The sequence below is a fragment of the Carettochelys insculpta genome, chromosome 8 (genome assembly GCF_033958435.1).
Source record: "Carettochelys insculpta isolate YL-2023 chromosome 8, ASM3395843v1, whole genome shotgun sequence".
NCBI classification, from domain to species: domain Eukaryota; kingdom Metazoa; phylum Chordata; order Testudines; family Carettochelyidae; genus Carettochelys; species Carettochelys insculpta.
The window spans coordinates 63,036,453-63,056,121 of NC_134144.1; the positions used below are offsets into that span (position 1 = coordinate 63,036,453).

General features: G+C 42.2%; 1 protein-coding gene across 2 annotated transcripts in view; it reads right to left on the reverse strand.

Moving 5' to 3' along the window:
• Positions 1-104: 104 nt before the first annotated feature.
• PARP9 (poly(ADP-ribose) polymerase family member 9) overlaps positions 105-19,669 on the reverse strand; it is a 29,585-nt gene continuing 10,020 nt past the window's right edge. Inside the window, exons 3-10 of one of the 2 annotated variants that reach the window (XM_075000844.1) lie at positions 18,812-19,653; positions 18,147-18,371; positions 17,842-18,060; positions 13,688-13,763; positions 11,595-11,951; positions 8,884-9,035; positions 6,420-6,594; positions 105-1,137 (exon numbers count right to left, since the gene is read on the reverse strand). In XM_075000844.1, coding sequence (XP_074856945.1) covers positions 722-1,137; positions 6,420-6,594; positions 8,884-9,035; positions 11,595-11,951; positions 13,688-13,763; positions 17,842-18,060; positions 18,147-18,371; positions 18,812-19,645 — 2,454 coding nt within the window. In that variant the 5' untranslated portion in view covers positions 19,646-19,653 and the 3' untranslated portion in view covers positions 105-721. Of the gene's footprint in view, positions 1,138-6,419; positions 6,595-8,883; positions 9,036-11,594; positions 11,964-13,687; positions 13,764-17,841; positions 18,061-18,146; positions 18,372-18,811; positions 19,654-19,669 lie in introns of both variants that reach the window. The other variant, XM_075000843.1, reaches the window with a different exon arrangement.

Consider the following 19,669-nt stretch of genomic DNA (forward strand, 5'->3'; position numbering starts at 1 on the left):
ATGGAAGTCCATGTTGGACACACAGTGATAATCAGTCCTCAGTCATCTAATGTCTGTCAGGAGCCTTAGTGCCCTATTAGAAGAAAAATCAGAACACAGACTGATTTTGTTTTTTTAAATCATGCAATTTTTTTATTTCTCAAACATGCTACCTGTAGTGGTTGGCACCTCGTACAGCTAATAAACACGATTATAGCAACTAACACTCCAAATAAATTCATTTTTTTTATATGCATGTAAATTTAGTTGTGACATGACACTTCCAAACATAGCCATTTACAATAGATGGTTAGCTAAACAAGTGAAAGCAGAATATGAAATAAATGAATAGCTGAAAAAGGTGTGTGTTAATCTCAGCAGATTACTTTGGATTATATGGTTTTTGCTCGTGTGATTTTTAAATTGATAAAATATTGTTTCAGATTTTTAACTGACTTTTCTGTGACTATATTTACATATTTCAGTGTCTTAGTAAAATAAAATGCATAGTGTGCATACTGTGGCTATTTATAGAAAAATAAAATTTTCAGCTAGTTTTGAAACTATATACTTTAATTACCCCAGGAATGGTCTGAATTCATTATCTAGTACTGTTTTCTGATATAAAATTATACATAGGTTTAACTTCTTTAGGATATCATGCTGATTAAGCTCTTATATACACCAACAGGCGTGTGTCAAGATTAACAGGTCAGGCACTTACCACGCTACTGCATTACTGTCACATATTCTTTGATCTGGGGGAGGCTCTGTGCCCATGGTTCTGGGAAACACCCAAGTCCCACGGTCCTGATGATTTCACATTAACTATGCCTCTGGTTGATGAGTAAGGCACTGACGGCTCAGCCTGAATCTGGGAACATGTCAATACATAATGTGGAACAGCCTGATTACTGTTAAAAATGACAAAAGTTTCAGGACTGTGAACATTATCTACTACGCTGTCATATACATTCATACCATCTGCATCAACTGCTGGTGGCACAATATAAGACTGTTTGCCTTCTGTGTATAAGCCCGTTACTACCTCAGCCTCAAACACACAAATAAAGTGGTCCGCTTCACACTGTTCCTTAGTATCCTCCATTAGGTTTCTGGGGTTCCTGATAAAGTAGATGCCAGCTCCATATTTTTGTCCTGGAAAGAAAGAGAAAAAATTGGTCGACTCTACAGCACGTTGCTTTCAGGATATCCAAGACAAAGTTTGTAAGCTAATATCTTTCACTAGACCAGTTTCTATTAGTGAAAGAGAAAGCTATTATGCCACACAGAGGTTTTCTTTGCTTTGTCTCTTTCACCACCCAGACTTCAAGAAGAGCTCTCTGTGGGTTCAAAGCTTCGCTCTTATTGGACCAGCAAAAAAGATACTACCTCACCCACCTTGTCTCTCTCTTAGCAGGCTGAGGTTTTTTCATGGCTCCAAACCTAAAGAGTATAAGTACGTCTTGATTCTGGATTATACTTCCTGTTATTCAGAATGCTCTACGTTAATATGAAAAAAAAAATCAAACTACTGATACTTTTCACTGTTCTAAATGACTATATTCCTATTCTGTCCTCATAGCTGCAAACAATTCCACTGCGTTCACAGGAAAAAAGTATCACTAAACTGTTCCATAACTGTTGCTCTAGTTGAGTGCATGTCCTGTTCATAGGTGTTGGAAACTTTTTCCACCATTGTACACATGAGAGCAGCTCAAGTACCTTCTGCCAGTCATAAAGAGAAGAGGGTGCTTGACCCTCTCAGTTCCTTCTCACCATAAATTCTGATACAGAAAGGGAGGAGAGTGAATTGTGGAATTACATGTCAACACTTCAAAGAACAACAGTTATTGAACAGGTTAGTAACTTGTTTTTTCTTCTTCTAGTGACAGCACATGTACGTTTCACATGGGATATATCCACAATGCAATGCAATAAAATACCTGCAGCAGGCCTGCGTCAGCTGACTCTGACTCATGGGGCTCAGGCTGCAGAACTATACAATCACACTATACAAGTACGGTTTTAGCCTGGAACCCGGCACTGGGAACTTCAAGATACGCTTGAATGAATAGTTTGTAAGCAATTATCTGGACCAGCCCTGCCGGCTCCCCGCTCACTGGCAGCACCTTGGTGGGAGCCAGCCAATTATCTTCTCAGAAAATAATCGTTTCTACTTCCCCAAATAAACAGCACTCAGATGGCTTCCTACTTATTTAAGAGCACATCCTGAACCTCTTTTGAACAAGACTCTTCCTGATAATCCATGAAACATCTAGGCTCGTAAAGTGCCTGCCAGTTGGGGTGGACTAGGCAACCACGGTCTTCAGAAATCAGGTGTGAGTCCAATGGAAATAACACCAGCGCTTGGAGTGTGGAGAACCAGCGCAGCTGAGGCCACGCCATGATTCCACGTATGAGTTGAGCATGGTCCTGTCCGATTTTTAGCAGAACTCTGTGTGAAGAAGTGGGATTGGGGGGAAAAGTATCTGTCCAGGAAAATGTCCATTAGGGAACTTTAACCTTGAAGGAAGCAAAAGTGATGCCCCATTCCGTTGGTTCTTGTTGCAAACTGACCTGTCTGGGAAGTCCCCCACAGCTGGAAAATGCACATGGCTATCAATCTACTTCGGAAGCCTGCAAGCTCATTCTATTGTCATGGAAGGTAAAGAGCTATGAGACTGATCAAAGTGACCACACAAAATTCCCAGAGGTGGACTGCCTCATAGCAGAGTTAGGTTGATCAGTCCCCTCCATGCTTACTGTTGCAGGATATCACCACTACGTTGTCTATTAGACAGCGGTGCAGGCTTTTACTTTTGGTACTGAGTAAGAAAGCCTGACATGCTAGTCAGATACCTCTCAACCTCCTGATATTTATGTATAGAAACAAATCCCTCGTGGATTATAATCCTTGCATGTGAAGAGCCTCCCACGCAGGGCAGATGTAGCCATCTCTGACATCAGCAAAGGCTGAGGTAAAACAAAGGGAACATCTACACATATGTTTACAGTGTTTGTCCACCAGTCCAGGGAGCTAAACCCTGACAGAGTAACTTCACCACAAGCCTCTGAAGGTGAAAGCTCAGAGATAATGCATATGCCTAGGGTGGTTGTAGAATCTCCATCACTGGAGATATTTAAGAACAGGTTAGATACATATCTACCCGGAATGATATAGATGGTGTGTGGTCCTGCTCTGAGGGCAGGGGACTGGACTTGGTGATCTCGTGAGGTCCCTTCCAGATCCAGTATTCTATGATAATACAGAAGTCAGGCATATCTATTGTTCCCTGAGGCATAATCTGGCATGTCAGATTACACATACACAAGATATATGCCCCAGAAACCTCATTCAGTTCCATGTGGTCATAGCGTGGTGAGCCTTGACAACTAAAACAACTGATTTAGTTATCTGAAATCTTGACCCAGAAAGGAAATATCTAGCTCAAGTTAATACCAGGACTGCCCTTAAGAATACCCATAAAATGGGAAGAAGATACATGTTTCTCTGTTGATTGACAGTCCCAGAGCTTTGGAAGTTGATTGGATATGAAAGATGCTGGACAGTACCTGAACACTGGATTGGCCTCTCACCAGCCAATCATCCATATAGGCATATGTTTACACACTCAATATCCTCAGAAAGACAGCTACCACTGCCATGAATTTTGTAAAAGCTCTGGAAGCTACAGACATTCTAAAGGCAATGTTCCCTCTAATCTTTTCCTTCCACATGAGGATTTTTTTCCATCCATGTGCAGAATAATTTTTATGTTCACTGAGGCTTGTTCCAATGTGCAACACTAATAGAAACACAAAACCTAGCTGTGGGCACTCTGCTAATCAGCTGGGTGGCATATGAATTTCTCCTGAGCAGCTCCATGAGTGCCCAGCTCACAGAGAACACTGGCCAAAGGGTAGCATTGTGAATTGGAAATGAGAATGGTTCACCAGGTACCATAAGTACTTCCTGTAGCCCTGAATATATCAACACATGGAAACACACTTCCTTTCAATCAAAGACAGCCAGTCACTCTCTGGCCACCAGCAGTGGGATAACAGAAGCAAGAGAGACCACAGAAAACTCTTTTTCTGCTGAGTTTCTGCAGGCCTAAAAGTGGTCTGGATTTTCCTTTGCTTTCAGAATAAGTAAATAAATGGAATCAAATCCCAACCTTCTAAAACACTTGTCCTATGGCTCCCAAACAAAGCAGAGATTGCACCTCCTAGAGCAGGAGTTCCTTGAGAGAGGTCCCTGAAGAGGGACATAGGGAAGGAGGGGGTAAAAATAAACTGAAGAGTGTGTCCCACTTCCACAGAACTTAAGACTCTTTGGTCTGAAATAACTGAGGACCAAGCACATAGCAAGGGGAGCAGATGGTTGCAAATATAGGGAGAGGAGAGGCTGGAATTTTGGACACTGGAACATTTGCTTAGTGCCTCAGAATGCCTAGATCAGTGGTTCTTAACCTGAGGTGCGTGATGCCCTTTCTGGGGGTGCAAGACATGCCAGATTTTTTTCCAAGGTAAATCATCGAAAACACAAGTTAAGCACAGGCAAGTAAGTAGAACTACTTTGTTTCACCAAACCTCTGTATGAATTCAGTTAGCTGCTAACTGTTAGCATGTCAGTCACAGTTACTTCCACAGCAAAACTCTGCAACATCTCAGGGCAGTACTTGTGTGTTTTTGTATGCCTACTGTACTATTATGTGTGGTGAGTAATAATATTAATCTATTTTACATATATTTAATATGCATTTAAAAGTGTATAGGCCCCCAATCTCCATTTTTGATTTTTGATAGGGGGTGCAAGAACATATTTTGAGAACCAAAGGGGTGCAGGCTGCAGTAAAGGTCAAGAACCACTGGCCTATATGAACTAGTTGTTGCAGTAGGAGAACATGGTCTGCTTCTATAACCCCTATTATTTTTCTTACTGATGTGCAAGAGTGGCATGTAAGTGGACATTGTGCAGACAAAGTGCTTTCTTTTTGGACCAGACTTCCGTACGCTGCACAACTTCATATGCCCTGGAATCTTTTAAACCATGAAGTCTGTTATTTGGCTGCACTGAGACCAGAAATGACCTTTCGAATGGCAGGCCTCAGTTATTCCTAAAGACTGCTGCAATGAATACAATAGAAGAGGCTGTGGCCCCAGCAGCCAAGTCAATGATGTCCAAAACAGCTTGAAGTGATGTTCTAGCTACCCGCTTTCCTTCACATAACAGTGAAAAACTTGTTTTGCATCCTCTGGCAACTTGTCCTTCAACTTTAATATTGAGTCCCAGACATGAAAGTCACAAAACCCTCACAAAGCCTATGCTGATTCTAACTTGTAACCCAGCTGTAGAATACATTTTCTTATCAAAAGGAGTCAAGTGTTCGGAGTCCATTGATTCAGGATAACAGATTGCTACCCTGGCATTCCCTCTTGTTGGCAGACAAAACCACCAATGACCCTAGAAGGGGCAGGCAACAGAAATATTCAAAGATTTGGAGGGCATGTAGTATTGATGCTCAGCCGTCTTGTATGTGGGATGAAATGAGAAGGGCGTTTGTGGGCTCTATCACTGCCTCTTTAGTTGGTAAGGCTACATGAGAGAACACACATGCAGCCAGAATTTCAGCGGAGTTTCTCCCATTGACCTTCCTTCCTCCTCGCATCTTGCAAGGAGTACAGAGGTTGACTGTGACCCCAAGAGGTCGATTTCATCCCAACCAGATGTGAAATCGAACCCCAGGAGATTGACCCTCAGCATGTCCATCTTCCGGTCTAGTGTAGGCATAGTCTAAGTCATACATCATCACCAGTAATAATGATTCTGCAGTTAGATCTGTGATAACCATTCTGTTGATGATACACAAACCAGAATGGAAGCCAGCTCACTCTCCCAGAGCTAAAGGGGCTCTGTGGTACAAACAGGAGTGAAACATGTAAAATCTAATTGTCCTGAAAGTAAATGGCTAACACTGAATACATATTAGAACAGATCTCTTGTGTGCAAATGTGCCATTTTTCTGAACTAAGCTGAACTTTACTACTCATCTACTGTTTGTTTTTATTAAAGAAGCAAAATGTTGCAATCACTTCAAGTGAAAACACGAAACATTCAAATATCCAGTCTAGTGGTCCTCAAGCCATCATTGTGGACCTGATGTGCAGCTCTCTATGTTTTATGTCAGCTGCATCCACATAATACACTCGAGGGTATCAGATGGACTGCAGGGGTGCACTGACTGGGCTGCAAGTGACCCATGAGTTGAGAGCTGCTGGTCCAGTCCTTACTGGTCAGTACAAGCCAATAGTAGGAAACTGATGTATGGGTAAAATGGCTACATTATTGTTTGGAGCAGAATTATAGCAATAATGTTAATGGCATGTTTCTGCAATTGTTCAACAGCATGGTAAAGAGGAAAGGAACAGATTACCTGGTGGAGGGGAGTATGTCCTCTGAAATCCAGCCCTGCATACCAAGCTACAGAACCGAGCAGGAACACGCTGATACAGCCTATGGCATATCTGCTTGCCAGTATTCTTTCCTTCTATACGGTTTTTAATCCGTTGGAAGGCAGCTGATAAAAGAGGATTGTGTATTTTTTCTATCTGTAATATAAAAAATATTAATGTAGCATAAACAGAGTGATAAATCCATACCACTGAAAGCATATGCTTTCACTCACATAATTTACAGTACTCATTCTAACAAGCATTGTTTAATTTTGATCTAATCAGTAATACAGCCAGCATATATCTAAACTGTGGAACTGCTCAGGAGAAATAGACCCATGACCCTAGTGCTTGTCACTGAAGTCAATAGCTGCACCATTGTGATTTCTAAGGGATGAGCTGTATTGTACAGATGTAGGTAACAGCCAAAAATGCTAATGAGAGTTGCATATATGGCTAAGATCTGATCCAGCCAGGGGCTGAGTGTATCCTGTGAGGACCCTGACTTGAGTGAGAGTTAGAGTCACTCGTTCTCTCATACCATCAAGCCCACACTGAGAAAAGGTTTTGAACAGAACTGCATCACAGAGGATGCAGGATGCATTGTGGCTCAAGCTTCGGGGAAGACTGGCCACTGCAATACCTCTGAAAGAGGTCCATGGGAACACAGGAGACATCAGAATAGGTGGACCTGCGGTCTGACCCTGACTATGACAACAGTCAACACCAGATGTGGTATAAGAATTAGGGAATAACCTGTTGTGACAGGGTGTTTGCCCCACACTGGCCTAGCAATGATTAAAGCTGGGCCATGGGAGAGGGCTGACAGTGTGGAGCCTGCAGCTGTGGCATGCAACAGCCAATTAGTGCCCAGCAGAGGGCTGTACAAATGAGGGCTCCTGGAGGAGAAGAGAAAAGACTCTTACTATGAAGTGGGAGGGACCTAGCTGCCAAGGAAGCTAGAGGCTTCCTAACACAGAGCAGGGCTGGGGGAAATGCAGGCAGGCAGAGTTGGGGGAGCTCTGCCCAGGTACGCTGACAGACTGCAGGGCCTGTAGCAAGACCTGAGGGTAGTAGGGAGGCAGCCAGGGCAAGAGAAGTCAGCAGGTCCAAAAACTCCCTTGCCAATGATGAGTGGCCACATCAGACTGCAGTTTGCCCCTGAGATAAGGGGCTAGATGATGACTGGTGATGGGTCTCTGAGGCAAGGTGGTTATTGAGGTTCGGGTTCCCTGGGTGGACCCCAGAGTGTGGGGCATTGTGGCAAGGCAGGAGCCTGAGGAAGGGAACTATGGTCTGGGAGGGATGTGAATTACAGATGAGCATGTAACAGCAGTTGAGTCACTGGTTAGAAGACAGCACACCAGGGTCTGGACAAGCTAATTCCCTGAGCAACCAACAGGAGGCCAGCAGTGAGTCATGCCCCATTACACCTGTCCACAGAAGACATTTCTGACCCACTCAGAGATGGGCATATGACTTGCAGCATGAAACTCTATGTCCTTTCAGGTTTCTGGGGTAAGTAATTCTTAACTACTGCAGCTGTGACTGATTGCATAACCATAAAACTATGCAATCCTGTATTGAATCCTGCTGAGCTCTAGACCTCAGTAATACACTGTGGCAATGAATTCTACAGGCCAACTGTACAATGTGTAAAAAAAAGAATTTCCTTTTATCAGATTTATATTTGCTACCTTTCAATTTGATGAAATGTCTTTTGTTCTTGTATTATGAGGTGGTAAATAGAAGTGTCCTATATACGTTCTGTACACCATTCGTTATTCTGCATAACTTTATCATGTATCATCTCTTCTCACCTCCCCACTAAACAAAAGATTCCTGTTGCTTCAATCTCTCTTCAAATACGACACAGAAATGTTGAAGCACTTGACCAAGGTCACATACAATGAGTCAGTGACAGAACTAGAAACAGAATTTAAGAATTCTATACCTACTATATACATTAGATAATGTTAAGTACTCCCCACAGAAAGTATAACTACTAGAGAGACATACTTCTTCACATATCTTCTGTACATCTTTGTGCCCTGTTCACTCATTAAAGTAGTGCCTAGAATCTACTACTGACTTACCAGGAGTAGAATCAGCCCCATGATCCCTGAGAATGTACTAGAACTGAGAACTTGAGGCTGCACAGTATAAAACCCACATAATACCTTCTGAAATTGTAAATGAGAATTTTACTGCATCTTTTTGAGTCATCAACTACAATTTCCTTTTCTATAGTCATCTTAATTGAACTATAAATCTAGGTTTCATTTGCAATTTCACTAAAGTTCATGTAACTATTACAAAGAATCCACTGATTTTGATCTTATTCTTTTTAAATAATGTACCCTGCTTATTTCTACCCAGATTCTTGCAAACATCTGCTATTTTAAGATTCCTTCTGGTTCATTTAATCAAAGACACTCTCTTTACCTTGAGAACACGAAGCCCAGCTTTTTCAAACTGTTTTTCTCGATCCCTGAATTCCTGATAATAGGATTCTACTGGAGAGATCTGGTAATGCATTTTGGAACCCCTTGTCTTGTCTCGGAGTCTTTCTGAAGGATAATCAGTTTCCAATTGGCCTGGATACAAGCAGCAGAATATTTAATAATTTAAGACTTTCAGCTTATTAAACTCCCCAGAAATACAACAGTCAGGGAAGAAGAAGTTAGTTTCTTTTCGTTGCCCAGTTAAGAAAGAAGCATGTTACACATTCTCTGAAGCAAGCAATTTGGGCCATCGTCCTTTACAGAGACCTTTGATGAAGGCAGTGATGATTTAGGAGCTCTGTTAAAGGAGGCTGGGATATTCTGGATTATTTTATGTTCTAAGGGTCAACTGGTTATTGTGAGTTTATCACTAAAATAGTTTTAATATTTCTAGTTTAGAATACATCAGGGCTATTTGGTGCCTGATCGAGAGCTCACTGAAATCAGTGAAAAGGCTTTCACTGAGTTCAGTAAACACTGGATATGGACTCTAAAGTACCTTTTAATACTCTTCTACATTTGCATAAGATAACTATCTGACCAGATCTACAAATTCTTTAACTGATTCAATTTTGCTAAGGATACTACAGCTTACATTTATCTTTGCTGAATACATTACACCTGTTAAATCAAGTTCTGCCAAAGGAACCACTGAAAAGTTAGAAAAAGAGATGCAGAATGTATCATTTTCATTATGTATTTCTGCATCACATACCTGTCTTTTATACAATGGAATCCATCTTAAATAACCATCAAAACGACCATGAAAAATCACTGCCTAACAGGTAAAGCCCTACACCAAATTCATGGCCACAAAAAACACATCACAGACCATGAAATCTGGTCTCCCATGTGAAAAATCAGTCTTTTGTGTGCTTTTACCCTATACTATACAGATTTTAAAGGGGAACCAGTGTTTCTCAAATTGGGGGCCCTGACCCAAAAGGGAGTTGCAGGGAGTCAAAGTTATTTTTGAGCAGGGAGAGTCACAGTATTGCCCCTCTTATTTCTGTGCTGCATTTAGAGCTGGGCAGCCAGAGAGCACCAGCTATTGGCCAGATGCCCAACTCTCAAGGCAATGCCCCACCAGCAGCTGCAAAAAGTAAAGGTAAAAGTGCCACAACCCCTCTACAATGAACTTGTGACCCCGCACAATTCCTTTTTGGGTTAAGACCCCCTACAACTGTAACGCTGTGAAACTTCAGATTTAAATAGCTGAAATCATGATATTTACAATTTTTAAAATTCTATGGCTATGAAATTGACCAAAATGAACTGTCAATTTGGTATGTTCCTACTTACAGGGTTGGCTTTTAACTATGGCCCAAATAAAACTAACCTGGAAAAAGAGACTCAGAAGGGTAGCCATGTTATTCTGTAGCTTCACAAATAACAAGCAGTCCTGTGGCACCTTAGAGATTAACAAATTTATTAGATCATGAGCTTTCCTGTGTAAAACCCACTTCCCCAGGTAAATTGAGTGGAAACACAGAATCCAGGGTTTAAATAGCAGGGAGCGGGTGAGGAAAGGAAGAGAAAAAAGGGTCCTGCTAGTCCCAGGCAACCTTCTCGTTCCTCCTTCTTTTTCTTCCCCCCTCCTACTATATAAACCCTGGATTATGTTTTTCTGCTTCACTCCTCTGAGGAAGTGGGTTTTAAGGTCATGACCTAATAAATGTGCTAGCCTCTAATATGCCACAGGACCACCTGTTATGTTAGAAAAGAGAAATATTTTGAAAACAAGAGGTGGTACAGGTTTCAAATTCATCCTTATTCTAACTCCACTGAAATCAGTTAATGGATTTAATGAACTTCAGCAGCTTCTACAATGAAATCAAAGGGCCTGATACATTCCCACCAAATCACCTCTATCTGTGGGACCCTGACAGCTCTAGGGCTGCTGCCAGGAGGGTAGTTGCAGCAAGCAACCTACAAAGTATGCAAGACCATTTCAGTAAGAATATGCACTGATTCAACACATCCCTCAGAGAGCCTCAGCCAGCTAGGACTTCAGACTTCTCTTCCTAGTGGAAACCCCAGAGTCAGTGCTAGCAGCACAGCCGTGACCACCTGCCACAGCATGGCTAGCCCCATGGGATAAACTGCAACCCACTGGAATCTTGCCCAGTGTATCAAGTGAAGTCGACAAACTAACACACAGTATTTCAAGGCTTTGCACAGCACCTATTACCATAGTACACGTTGAACCTGTCTACACTGACACCCTCGGGACCTCACCGTTGCCAAACGAGAGAATTTGCTGAACCACGAGAGGTCACCGCTGTCTAGCAGCATTACCAACACTTTCACTGCTTACTAGGCTCTAAGGAGACACTCGGGGAAAATTAGAGCTAAATAACAGCTCAGAACACTGAGGAACAGAACTGGTGGTTCTTGTAAATGAACTTTATGGGGCCATAGGGAAATTTGGCCACACTAAGTAAATATCCAGCCAACTGAAATCATGCTGGATTACAGACGTTCTCGGGCCAAAGTATGCCGGACTAGAGAGGTTTAACCTGTAACTAGGATCAAAGATTAATATCAGTCTAATGTATATTCATCACACTTACAAAAATACAAGCTCATCTATATATTGGTAGTACACATACATATTTTCTGCTTCCCATTTATTCACATAGCCACACTGACCTTCGGACAGCCGCACAGTTGTCTCTTGTACATCACACAGTAAGTTTTCGATCATGAACACTGCATCAATTACAGCATCAGGAGGACCTTGAATCTCTAACCTTGCCTTTCCACCAACCACTTCTTCTGATATGGACACACCAGAATGTTGCAGATGAGACAGTTCTGCATGATGTTTTTTGTGAAGGTTAAAAATGTGATTGTTTTCTATAACAATAAGGTGATTTTCCTGGACTTGTGTTATGTTTTTGATCCATACTTTTGCTGCATCCAGCATTTCACAGCGGTTTCCTATAAGTTCAATGGCTGGTCCATTGTTTTTATTGTCTGTTTCAGCTTGTCTGTCAGACCGTGACCCTGAAAGAAATACTGTTTATACAAGTTCAATTGGTTGACTGAAAAGTTCACAAATGCAGTCACAAATTTGTGTATGTAGCCTAAGACTTTGCACCACAAGGACACCTTACTGCTCATATGGTACATTGAGAATGTGAATATTCCAACAAATTCTAAGGAGTAGATTTTTAAAGACACAAGTGGCAGGTGGGTGTCTAATTGCCAGGAACTTTCAATTTTGCTGTTGAAAACTCCCTATAAGGGCCTAATTCCACTCCTATTAAAATCAAAGGCAAATCTTTTGTTGCTATAAGTGGGACCAGGATTTGACCCAAGTAACAATCAATAAATACAGTTTCATTCCTGTGTATAATACCATTAAATTTTAAAGTTAAAGTCAGTTCCTCTTCTCCAAGTCATTTAGAATTTTGTTCTTAATTTTCATGTGTTTCCACATTCTTTCAGCGTGTAGTTTAATCAGAAGCTGCTATTTCGGGAGACAATAGAGATGATGAAATTAAAGATTTACACAGACAGAAAACTTAAATCTTGCTTTTAAAGTCTCTAGTTAGGAACAATTTTGTGTTATGAGAATATGCTAGTTCTACAGGGAAATGAAGGAGGGCACACTGTGCTACTCACAAAGGAGTTCTTTTAAACAGCTGTCTGCATTCATGTCCTCTCTGGAGGTGGCCTCTGATAAAGCTGTCTATAACCTAGGCGAGTTTCTTCCAGATCAACCAGTGGTGGTGATTTGCACACGGATCCCATTTTAATTAATTAGAAACCACGGCACAGAGGGCATGCTTCAGACCTGGATTATATCTGTGTCCAATAGCACAACCCAGAGATAAGTGCCGGGGACACCACCCCTCCCTCCCTCAGATGTGGAGGGTTCTGAAGGGGCTGAATCAAGCCCCACCATGGGTTCTGTTGGTCTCACTCTTGATTTGAGCTGGTTAAAGTTTATTTTCATTCACTGGATCAGTGACAATTAACTAAGCTGAGGAAAGGACTGGTTAGATAATTTAATGGTCACTAACTAGACTTGCAAGCCATTCAAATCAGAATACATAAGGAGGATTACAAGAAGTCTTGTGGCACCTTATAGACCAACAGATATTTTGGAGCATAAGTTTGCATGGGCAAAGACCCGCTTCGTCAGATGCATGAGTGGAGGGGTGGTTTCAGAGGGGCATTTAAAGAGTGGGGTCCCCATAAAACAGAGGGCCAGAGCTGACAAGGTCTATTTCAGCAAGGTGGAAATGGCCCATTATCAATAGTACTTATCAAAAGAGTTAAAAACAAGTCAGGTCAGACGGGGATGTGAGCCTTTGTCACAGTCTAATAAAGTGGGTCTTTGCCCACAAAAGCTTATGGTCCAAAATATCTGTTAGTCTATAAGGTGCCACAAGACTTCTTGTTGTTCTCAAAGCTACAGACTAACACGGCTACCTCTCTGATACTTGTCACCATATAAGGAGGATTAAAACTTGTGCATCAGAAAGGAACTCCTGTTGCTCCAGAAAAGGCACGACACAACTGGGTAAGTGAGTTACTGGCACCAGAAGAATTCCTCTGAAGAATCAGCTACCCAAACACTGCTGAGAGCAGCAAGGACCTGAACGTGATATGACAAATCCTGTGTTTTACACAAGGAAGGTGTTGATCATGTTCTATGTCTGTTTGCATGAGCTGCAATGAAAGAGCCAAAGCTTTTCAGAACCTTATTCACTCTGTTTTTTTTTTTTACTTACCCAAATCATCACTTTTGTTGCATTCCATATCTTCTCTCAGTTTGCTCCTTGTTGACTCAAACTTGGTTTGGAAAGCCTTGTGGGGAAAAAAATGAAAAAAAGGTTCAGAATCATTTTATGACCACATACATGTCAAACCCTGACAAACAAAATGAATCAGTCTCTTCAGATGTCTGCTGGGAAAGCAATTAGAAATCCTCCTTTCCCACGAGGCCTAATGCTCTCTAAAGTGCCACACCTTGTTCCAGAGCTTTGTACAGGGACAACATGGATGACATTCTCCCCAGTTCCATCTAGGGGTATCATGTGGGGAACCCATGCGACCAAGCTGTGGACACTATTATAGCTTCTGTGGGAGCAAAAGGTCCCCACTGCTCTTTTCTGCAGTTTAATGCTAATGGAGCCCTACCTAACTCGGCAGTGCGAACATGCAATTCAAGGAAATGCAGAGACTAATGATAAGGAAGTATGGACTGAATACATGGTCTATAAGGTGCAAAGAAAGCTGGTTAGATGGTCAGGCCCACTGAGTAGTGATCAATGGCTTACTGTCTGGCTGGTTGTCAGTTGCAAGTAGAGTGCCCCACAGATCTGGGGCAGGTACTGTTCAAAATCTTTATTAATGATCTGAATGAGGGGATGGATTGCACCCTCAGCAAATTTGTGGATGACACTAAGCTAGGGGGACAGGTAGATACACTGGAGAATAGGGATAGGGTCCAGAGTGACCTAGATAAATTGGAGGATTGGGCCAAAAGTAATCTGATGTAGTTCAGCTAAGACAAGTGCAGAGTTTTGTGCTTGGGATGGAAGAATCCCAAGCTCTGTTACAGGCTAGGGATCGACTGGTTAAGTAGTAGTACAGCAGGAAAGAACCTGGGGATTACAGGGGATGAGAAGCTGGATATGAATCAACCGTGTGCCCTTGTAGCCAAGAAGGCTAATGGCATATTGGGGTGAATTAGGATCTAGAGAAGTTATTATTCCCCTCTATTTGACACTGGTGAGACCACATCTGGAGAACTACATTCAGTTCTGGGTCCCCAGGATAGAAAGGATGTGGATGCACTGGAGCAGGTCCAGTGGAGGGCAACAAAAATGATTAAGGGGCTGGACCACATGACTTCTGAGGAGAGGCTGAGGGATTTGAGCTTATTTAGTTTGCAGGAGAGAAGAGGGAGGGAGGATTTGACAGCAACCTTCAGCTTCCTGAAGGGGAGCTCTAACAAGGCTGGAGAGAGGCTGTTCTCAGTAGTGACTGTTGGCTGAACAAAGAGCAATCGTTTAAAGTTACAGAGGGGGAGGTGTAGGTTAGGTATCAGGAAAAATTATTTCACCAGGAGGGTGGTGAAGGATGGAATGTGTTACCTAGATAGGTGGTGGAATCTCTGTCCCTAGAGGTTTTTAAGTCCTGGCTTCACAAAGTCCTGGCTGGGATGACTTAGTTGGGGTTGATCCTGCTTTAGGCAGGGCCCTTGACTCGAAGACCTCCTGAGGTCCCTTCCAGCCCTAGGATTCTATGATTCTATGACAATCAAACCTAAGTTGTCATAGTTCTGACATACATAAAAATGATAAAAATCCTCTTCAAACACCAGGAAAAGTACAGTGCAAATTAGTGCTGCATTAGAAAGTAAGATTTTATATTGAACTGTACTGACAAAAAAATGAAGAAACTACACAGTAAATCTTAAGCACAGATGAGCAAAAGCTGTTGTAATTGAACCTGGAAATTCTTACAGTCCATGCTTCTAAAACTGAGGAGCAATATCAGAGTTTACATGCAAGGTGGTATGCGTTACACCCACTTCTTGATACGTAAGTCATTTTATGTGACTCTAGGAGTCAAAATTGATGTGATCTATGTATTAATGGCATGGAAGATGAAGAAAAAGCAACTAACAGGAAGGATCAAGAAGGTAAGAGGAGCTTCATCTTTTTCCAGTTCTTCAGCATGTAAGTTATGCTTGGACTCCCTTGCAAACAAGTACTTTACATTTCACATCTGAATTTGGTCAGAGTACGATCCCGGAGATCCTTTCAGAGCAGAATCTAGAGAATAATGCAATCTTTTTGCCTACCCACACTATTACTTTTGCTATAGTAAACTGATTCGCTCCTCACCTACTGAAGTCAGTGGGAGTTTTGAGTTCAATGAGAACAGTATCAATTTATAATTTATAGTGAAATTTTACTAGAAGATTTACCCAGCATTTCTTGAGTACTTAACTCAATTAATTTTTGTTTTTCGTGAAATAAAATGAAAATGCACATATTTCTTTTCAATCATTGCTGACTGACGTGGGAAGAGAGGACTATCCCAAGCCTCTTTCACCACAGAATGGGACTAGATGAAAAGTGCCTTCTCCATGGCCTATGCAGCTCCAGTGGGCACAGCTGAGAGTAGGGGAGCATGTCCAACGGCTGGGGTAGGGCAAGGTTCACCTGCCTCCTGTGATCCCCAGCCAGAGTGAGGAATGTAGCAAACTGTGTACTTTCCCCTCGCTCCCTGATAAAAGGGAACAGCCAGCAAAGTCCCCAGACGAATTGGGAGGGAGCTGAAACTCTCTTCCCTCCCTAAAGGGTGTCTGCAGATGGGCGGCTCAGAGCCTGGTCAGCCCCAGAGCTGGAAGCCTGCCCCCAGCCAGCCCTTTCACCTGCCTGGTGATTCTGCCTCTTTTCTGTATGGTTTTATAATGAGCAATCCCATTCTAGGTACACCCCATTTTCCTGGCACACCCAAATCCTGACCTGGCTTTAAGTTATGATAAGAAAGAGCTGTATACTGAATTGGGTGGTTCTAGTTTAGGAGGTACTGTTTAGGAGGAGTTCTCGAACAGACAGACTCACAAACATACTCCCTCAAATATAGGGTAGATAATACATGAATACCTAAAACATCCATGAATAAATCACCTTGACAAATTCTCTGCTGGCACAAACAGGCAGAGTTCCTCTGAAATCACCAGCAGAGAATTTGGCTTCATGTGCCTTCAGCCGTGTCTACCACAGAAGGTCAAGTCCATTGCTACAGGAGGTGACTTAACAAAATCTAATAAATACTCTCATGACAGAACATCAGTACAGCACTTTATAAAGTCCCCAGTAAATGGGAAGCAGCACCTTTGCTATATATATTGTGCTAGTCCCAGGAATTGCAGGTGGCCTAAATGACAGCCATACTATTGGGACAAGGGATAGGAAGGCAACTAAATAAGCTCTCCACGGGGATTTCCAGTTAGAGTTTGTCTGAAGCTGCTGCCCACTGAACCAGAAGAGACACCTCTCTGCACATTTTCCCTTGTCAGAGCCATACAGCAGGGGGAAAGCAGGCAACTGGGAAAAGGGGATGTAACACTCTGCAGTGCTAGACTAGCATTCGTATTGCCTGAGGATTTGTCTGTCACATAGGCTGATTCCTGTCCCATCCCAGGATGCCTGCCACAGGGGAAGATGTGAACTGGACTCCCAGTCCAAACTGCCCTAGGTTTATGTTATGGGAAAATCATGTATAGGTCATTTTATATGCATGTTTTAAAGAGTTTGTTCTTTTAGCTTAGCACTAGTAGCTAAAGTAGCTGAAGCCTTAGGCCCAAGGTCAAGCTGACCTGAGAAGAATGCTGAAAACAGCAGCTGCAGAACCAGTGAAAACTGGCTGGTACTGTACTAATTGGGAGTTTGCGAAGTAAAGATAAGAAGAAGAACATAGGGAGTCGAGATAACCGCCTCCTAAAGAAGATCAAACACCCAGCAACAGACTATCCTCTTAGCAACGGGGATTAGGGGACTTTGGACTGGGGTATGGGCGGTGTTATGAACTGTAAAGGGTATAACTGTCAGTGAATTTTGGGAGGCGGGGTCCCTCTCCGGAGGCACCCAGCTCGAGCTGTAATTCTGTACCTCAATAAAGGATACTTGTGGATTGGATTCTGAACTTGGAACTCTGTGGGATCCTAGAATCGAACCCAACACCTGCGTGGGTGAGGGGGAGAGTTACATCTTTTCCTTAACAGTTTATCCACAAGACACACCATTATCCATTTTTACATTACATCTAGTTTGGTATGTAAAGTACTTTGGCTTGTTGATACACACAAACTTTCTTTAGGGTTATTGTGGGTTCTCCTATTGCTAGTTAAAGCTAAACATCTTACCTTATAGGCAACACTGTCACATGGATGGATCACAAAATACACATCTAACTTCTTCCCAGGATGTTCCTTGGCAAAGTTTAAAACTTCATAAACCATAATATCCGCCACTTGATCCTTTGTCAAATGTAATACTCCAGATCCAATATCTGGGAAGGAAACTGAAGGAAACTGATTCTCCTGAATTGTAAGCAAACATCTTGACATTACTGTTTTTAGTGTCTGCAGAAAAAAGGGAGACTGTTAGGCCTTATTTTACTTTCTGGCATGCAAAAAAGGTGTGAAAACCCTCCCAAACAGAAAATCACCTTGCTTGAATTGCTGCTGCCCTGTGACCATACTACGTGCAGCACAGACTTGCAGGGCAGATTGTATCCTTTTGTCAATATGAATTTCTCACAATTTGGAGGAAATTTGTGAAATTCAAGCAGAAATTCTTGACGAAGACCTGAGCCTGCTTTTTGCAGAATTGATCTTGAAATGTTTCCTACTGACAGATCATCCCTCACCACAGAATTAATAATAACTGCCGTCTGGAAGAAAAGAACACAAGCTCTCGGTATATTTCACTTCGGGTTAGTGCACATTTTAGCTACATTGCAATCAGATCCTCACTTCAAATGTACGTGTGCAGCTAGAAGAGCTTTTTCTTATAAACTCCAGAAACTCCCCTTTTAAGGGACATTTCCATGACATGCATCTTTCAATGGCATGATGAATATATAACAGCACAGCTCCCTAACCATGTCAAACAGCTGTGGAGCTGGTGAGGCAAAGCTTAGGCAAAAAGAGTAAAGGCACAAATGAAGTGTGCCTATGTACACAAGTACATCCCTTACACTGTTTCTACTCCCCAACCTGTGCCTCCTCTTCTACAGTGCTGATTTTAGCACTGGAGTGCCCTTGCCTCCCTGTTGCTAGAGCCTCTTCCCAGGATGCCACAGGGCTCTGCGTTTCTATTGTGAAGACTTACTGATTGATCTTCAATGTGTCCACTTATAATATGTAGGTGAACACCGCTGATTATGATGGAATCTGGAAGCAGTTTTGCTGAAGTGAGTAGAGTCCCCTGATGTGAGCCAATGTCACTCCTGCCCAGCAACTCTTCACAGGCCCTTTTCATTTCTGCAACGGTGGGTTCAGCAATGTTCACCAAGTGGATTTCTTTGATGCAACCAAATAATGGAGCTAACTCAACAAAATTCTTTATAGTCTGTACAATCACATCAGCACATAAGTCTAGTGGAAACCCAAAAATTCCTGAACTCACTGCAGGGATAGCCACAGACTTTATATTATTCACTGGAGCATTAACATATTCCAGGACATTTATAATAGCTGCCTCAAGTGTTTTACAACATTTCTCCCGTTCAGTTACAGACCATCGTGGACCTACAGTATGAATAACTTTCTTACAAGAAAGCCTGCCTCCACTTGTTACTGCTATTTTACCAGTGGCAAGCATTCCATGGTGTTCAATATAACGTCTACTCTCTTTTTTAATTTCTGGCCCACCAGCTTTCACCAGGGCAAGAGCAAGGCCTCCAATATGTTCCAGATGTTCATTGGCTGCATTCACCAAAGCATCAGCATTATGTCTTGTCATATCGTCCATCCAAACTGATATCTCAATTCCTTGCGTCAGTCTTTTCCTGTATACTTCAAGAGGACGTTTTATATTCTTAAGGGCAGATTTACAGCCAAACTTCTTCTCAATGAGGTCATGTAGACAATGTTCTCGTCTCATAAGGATATCATAAACATCTTCACTGATGGGAACTGTTAAGCTTTCCTCCTCTCTATCCATACTGAACACTAGATAATAAAACAA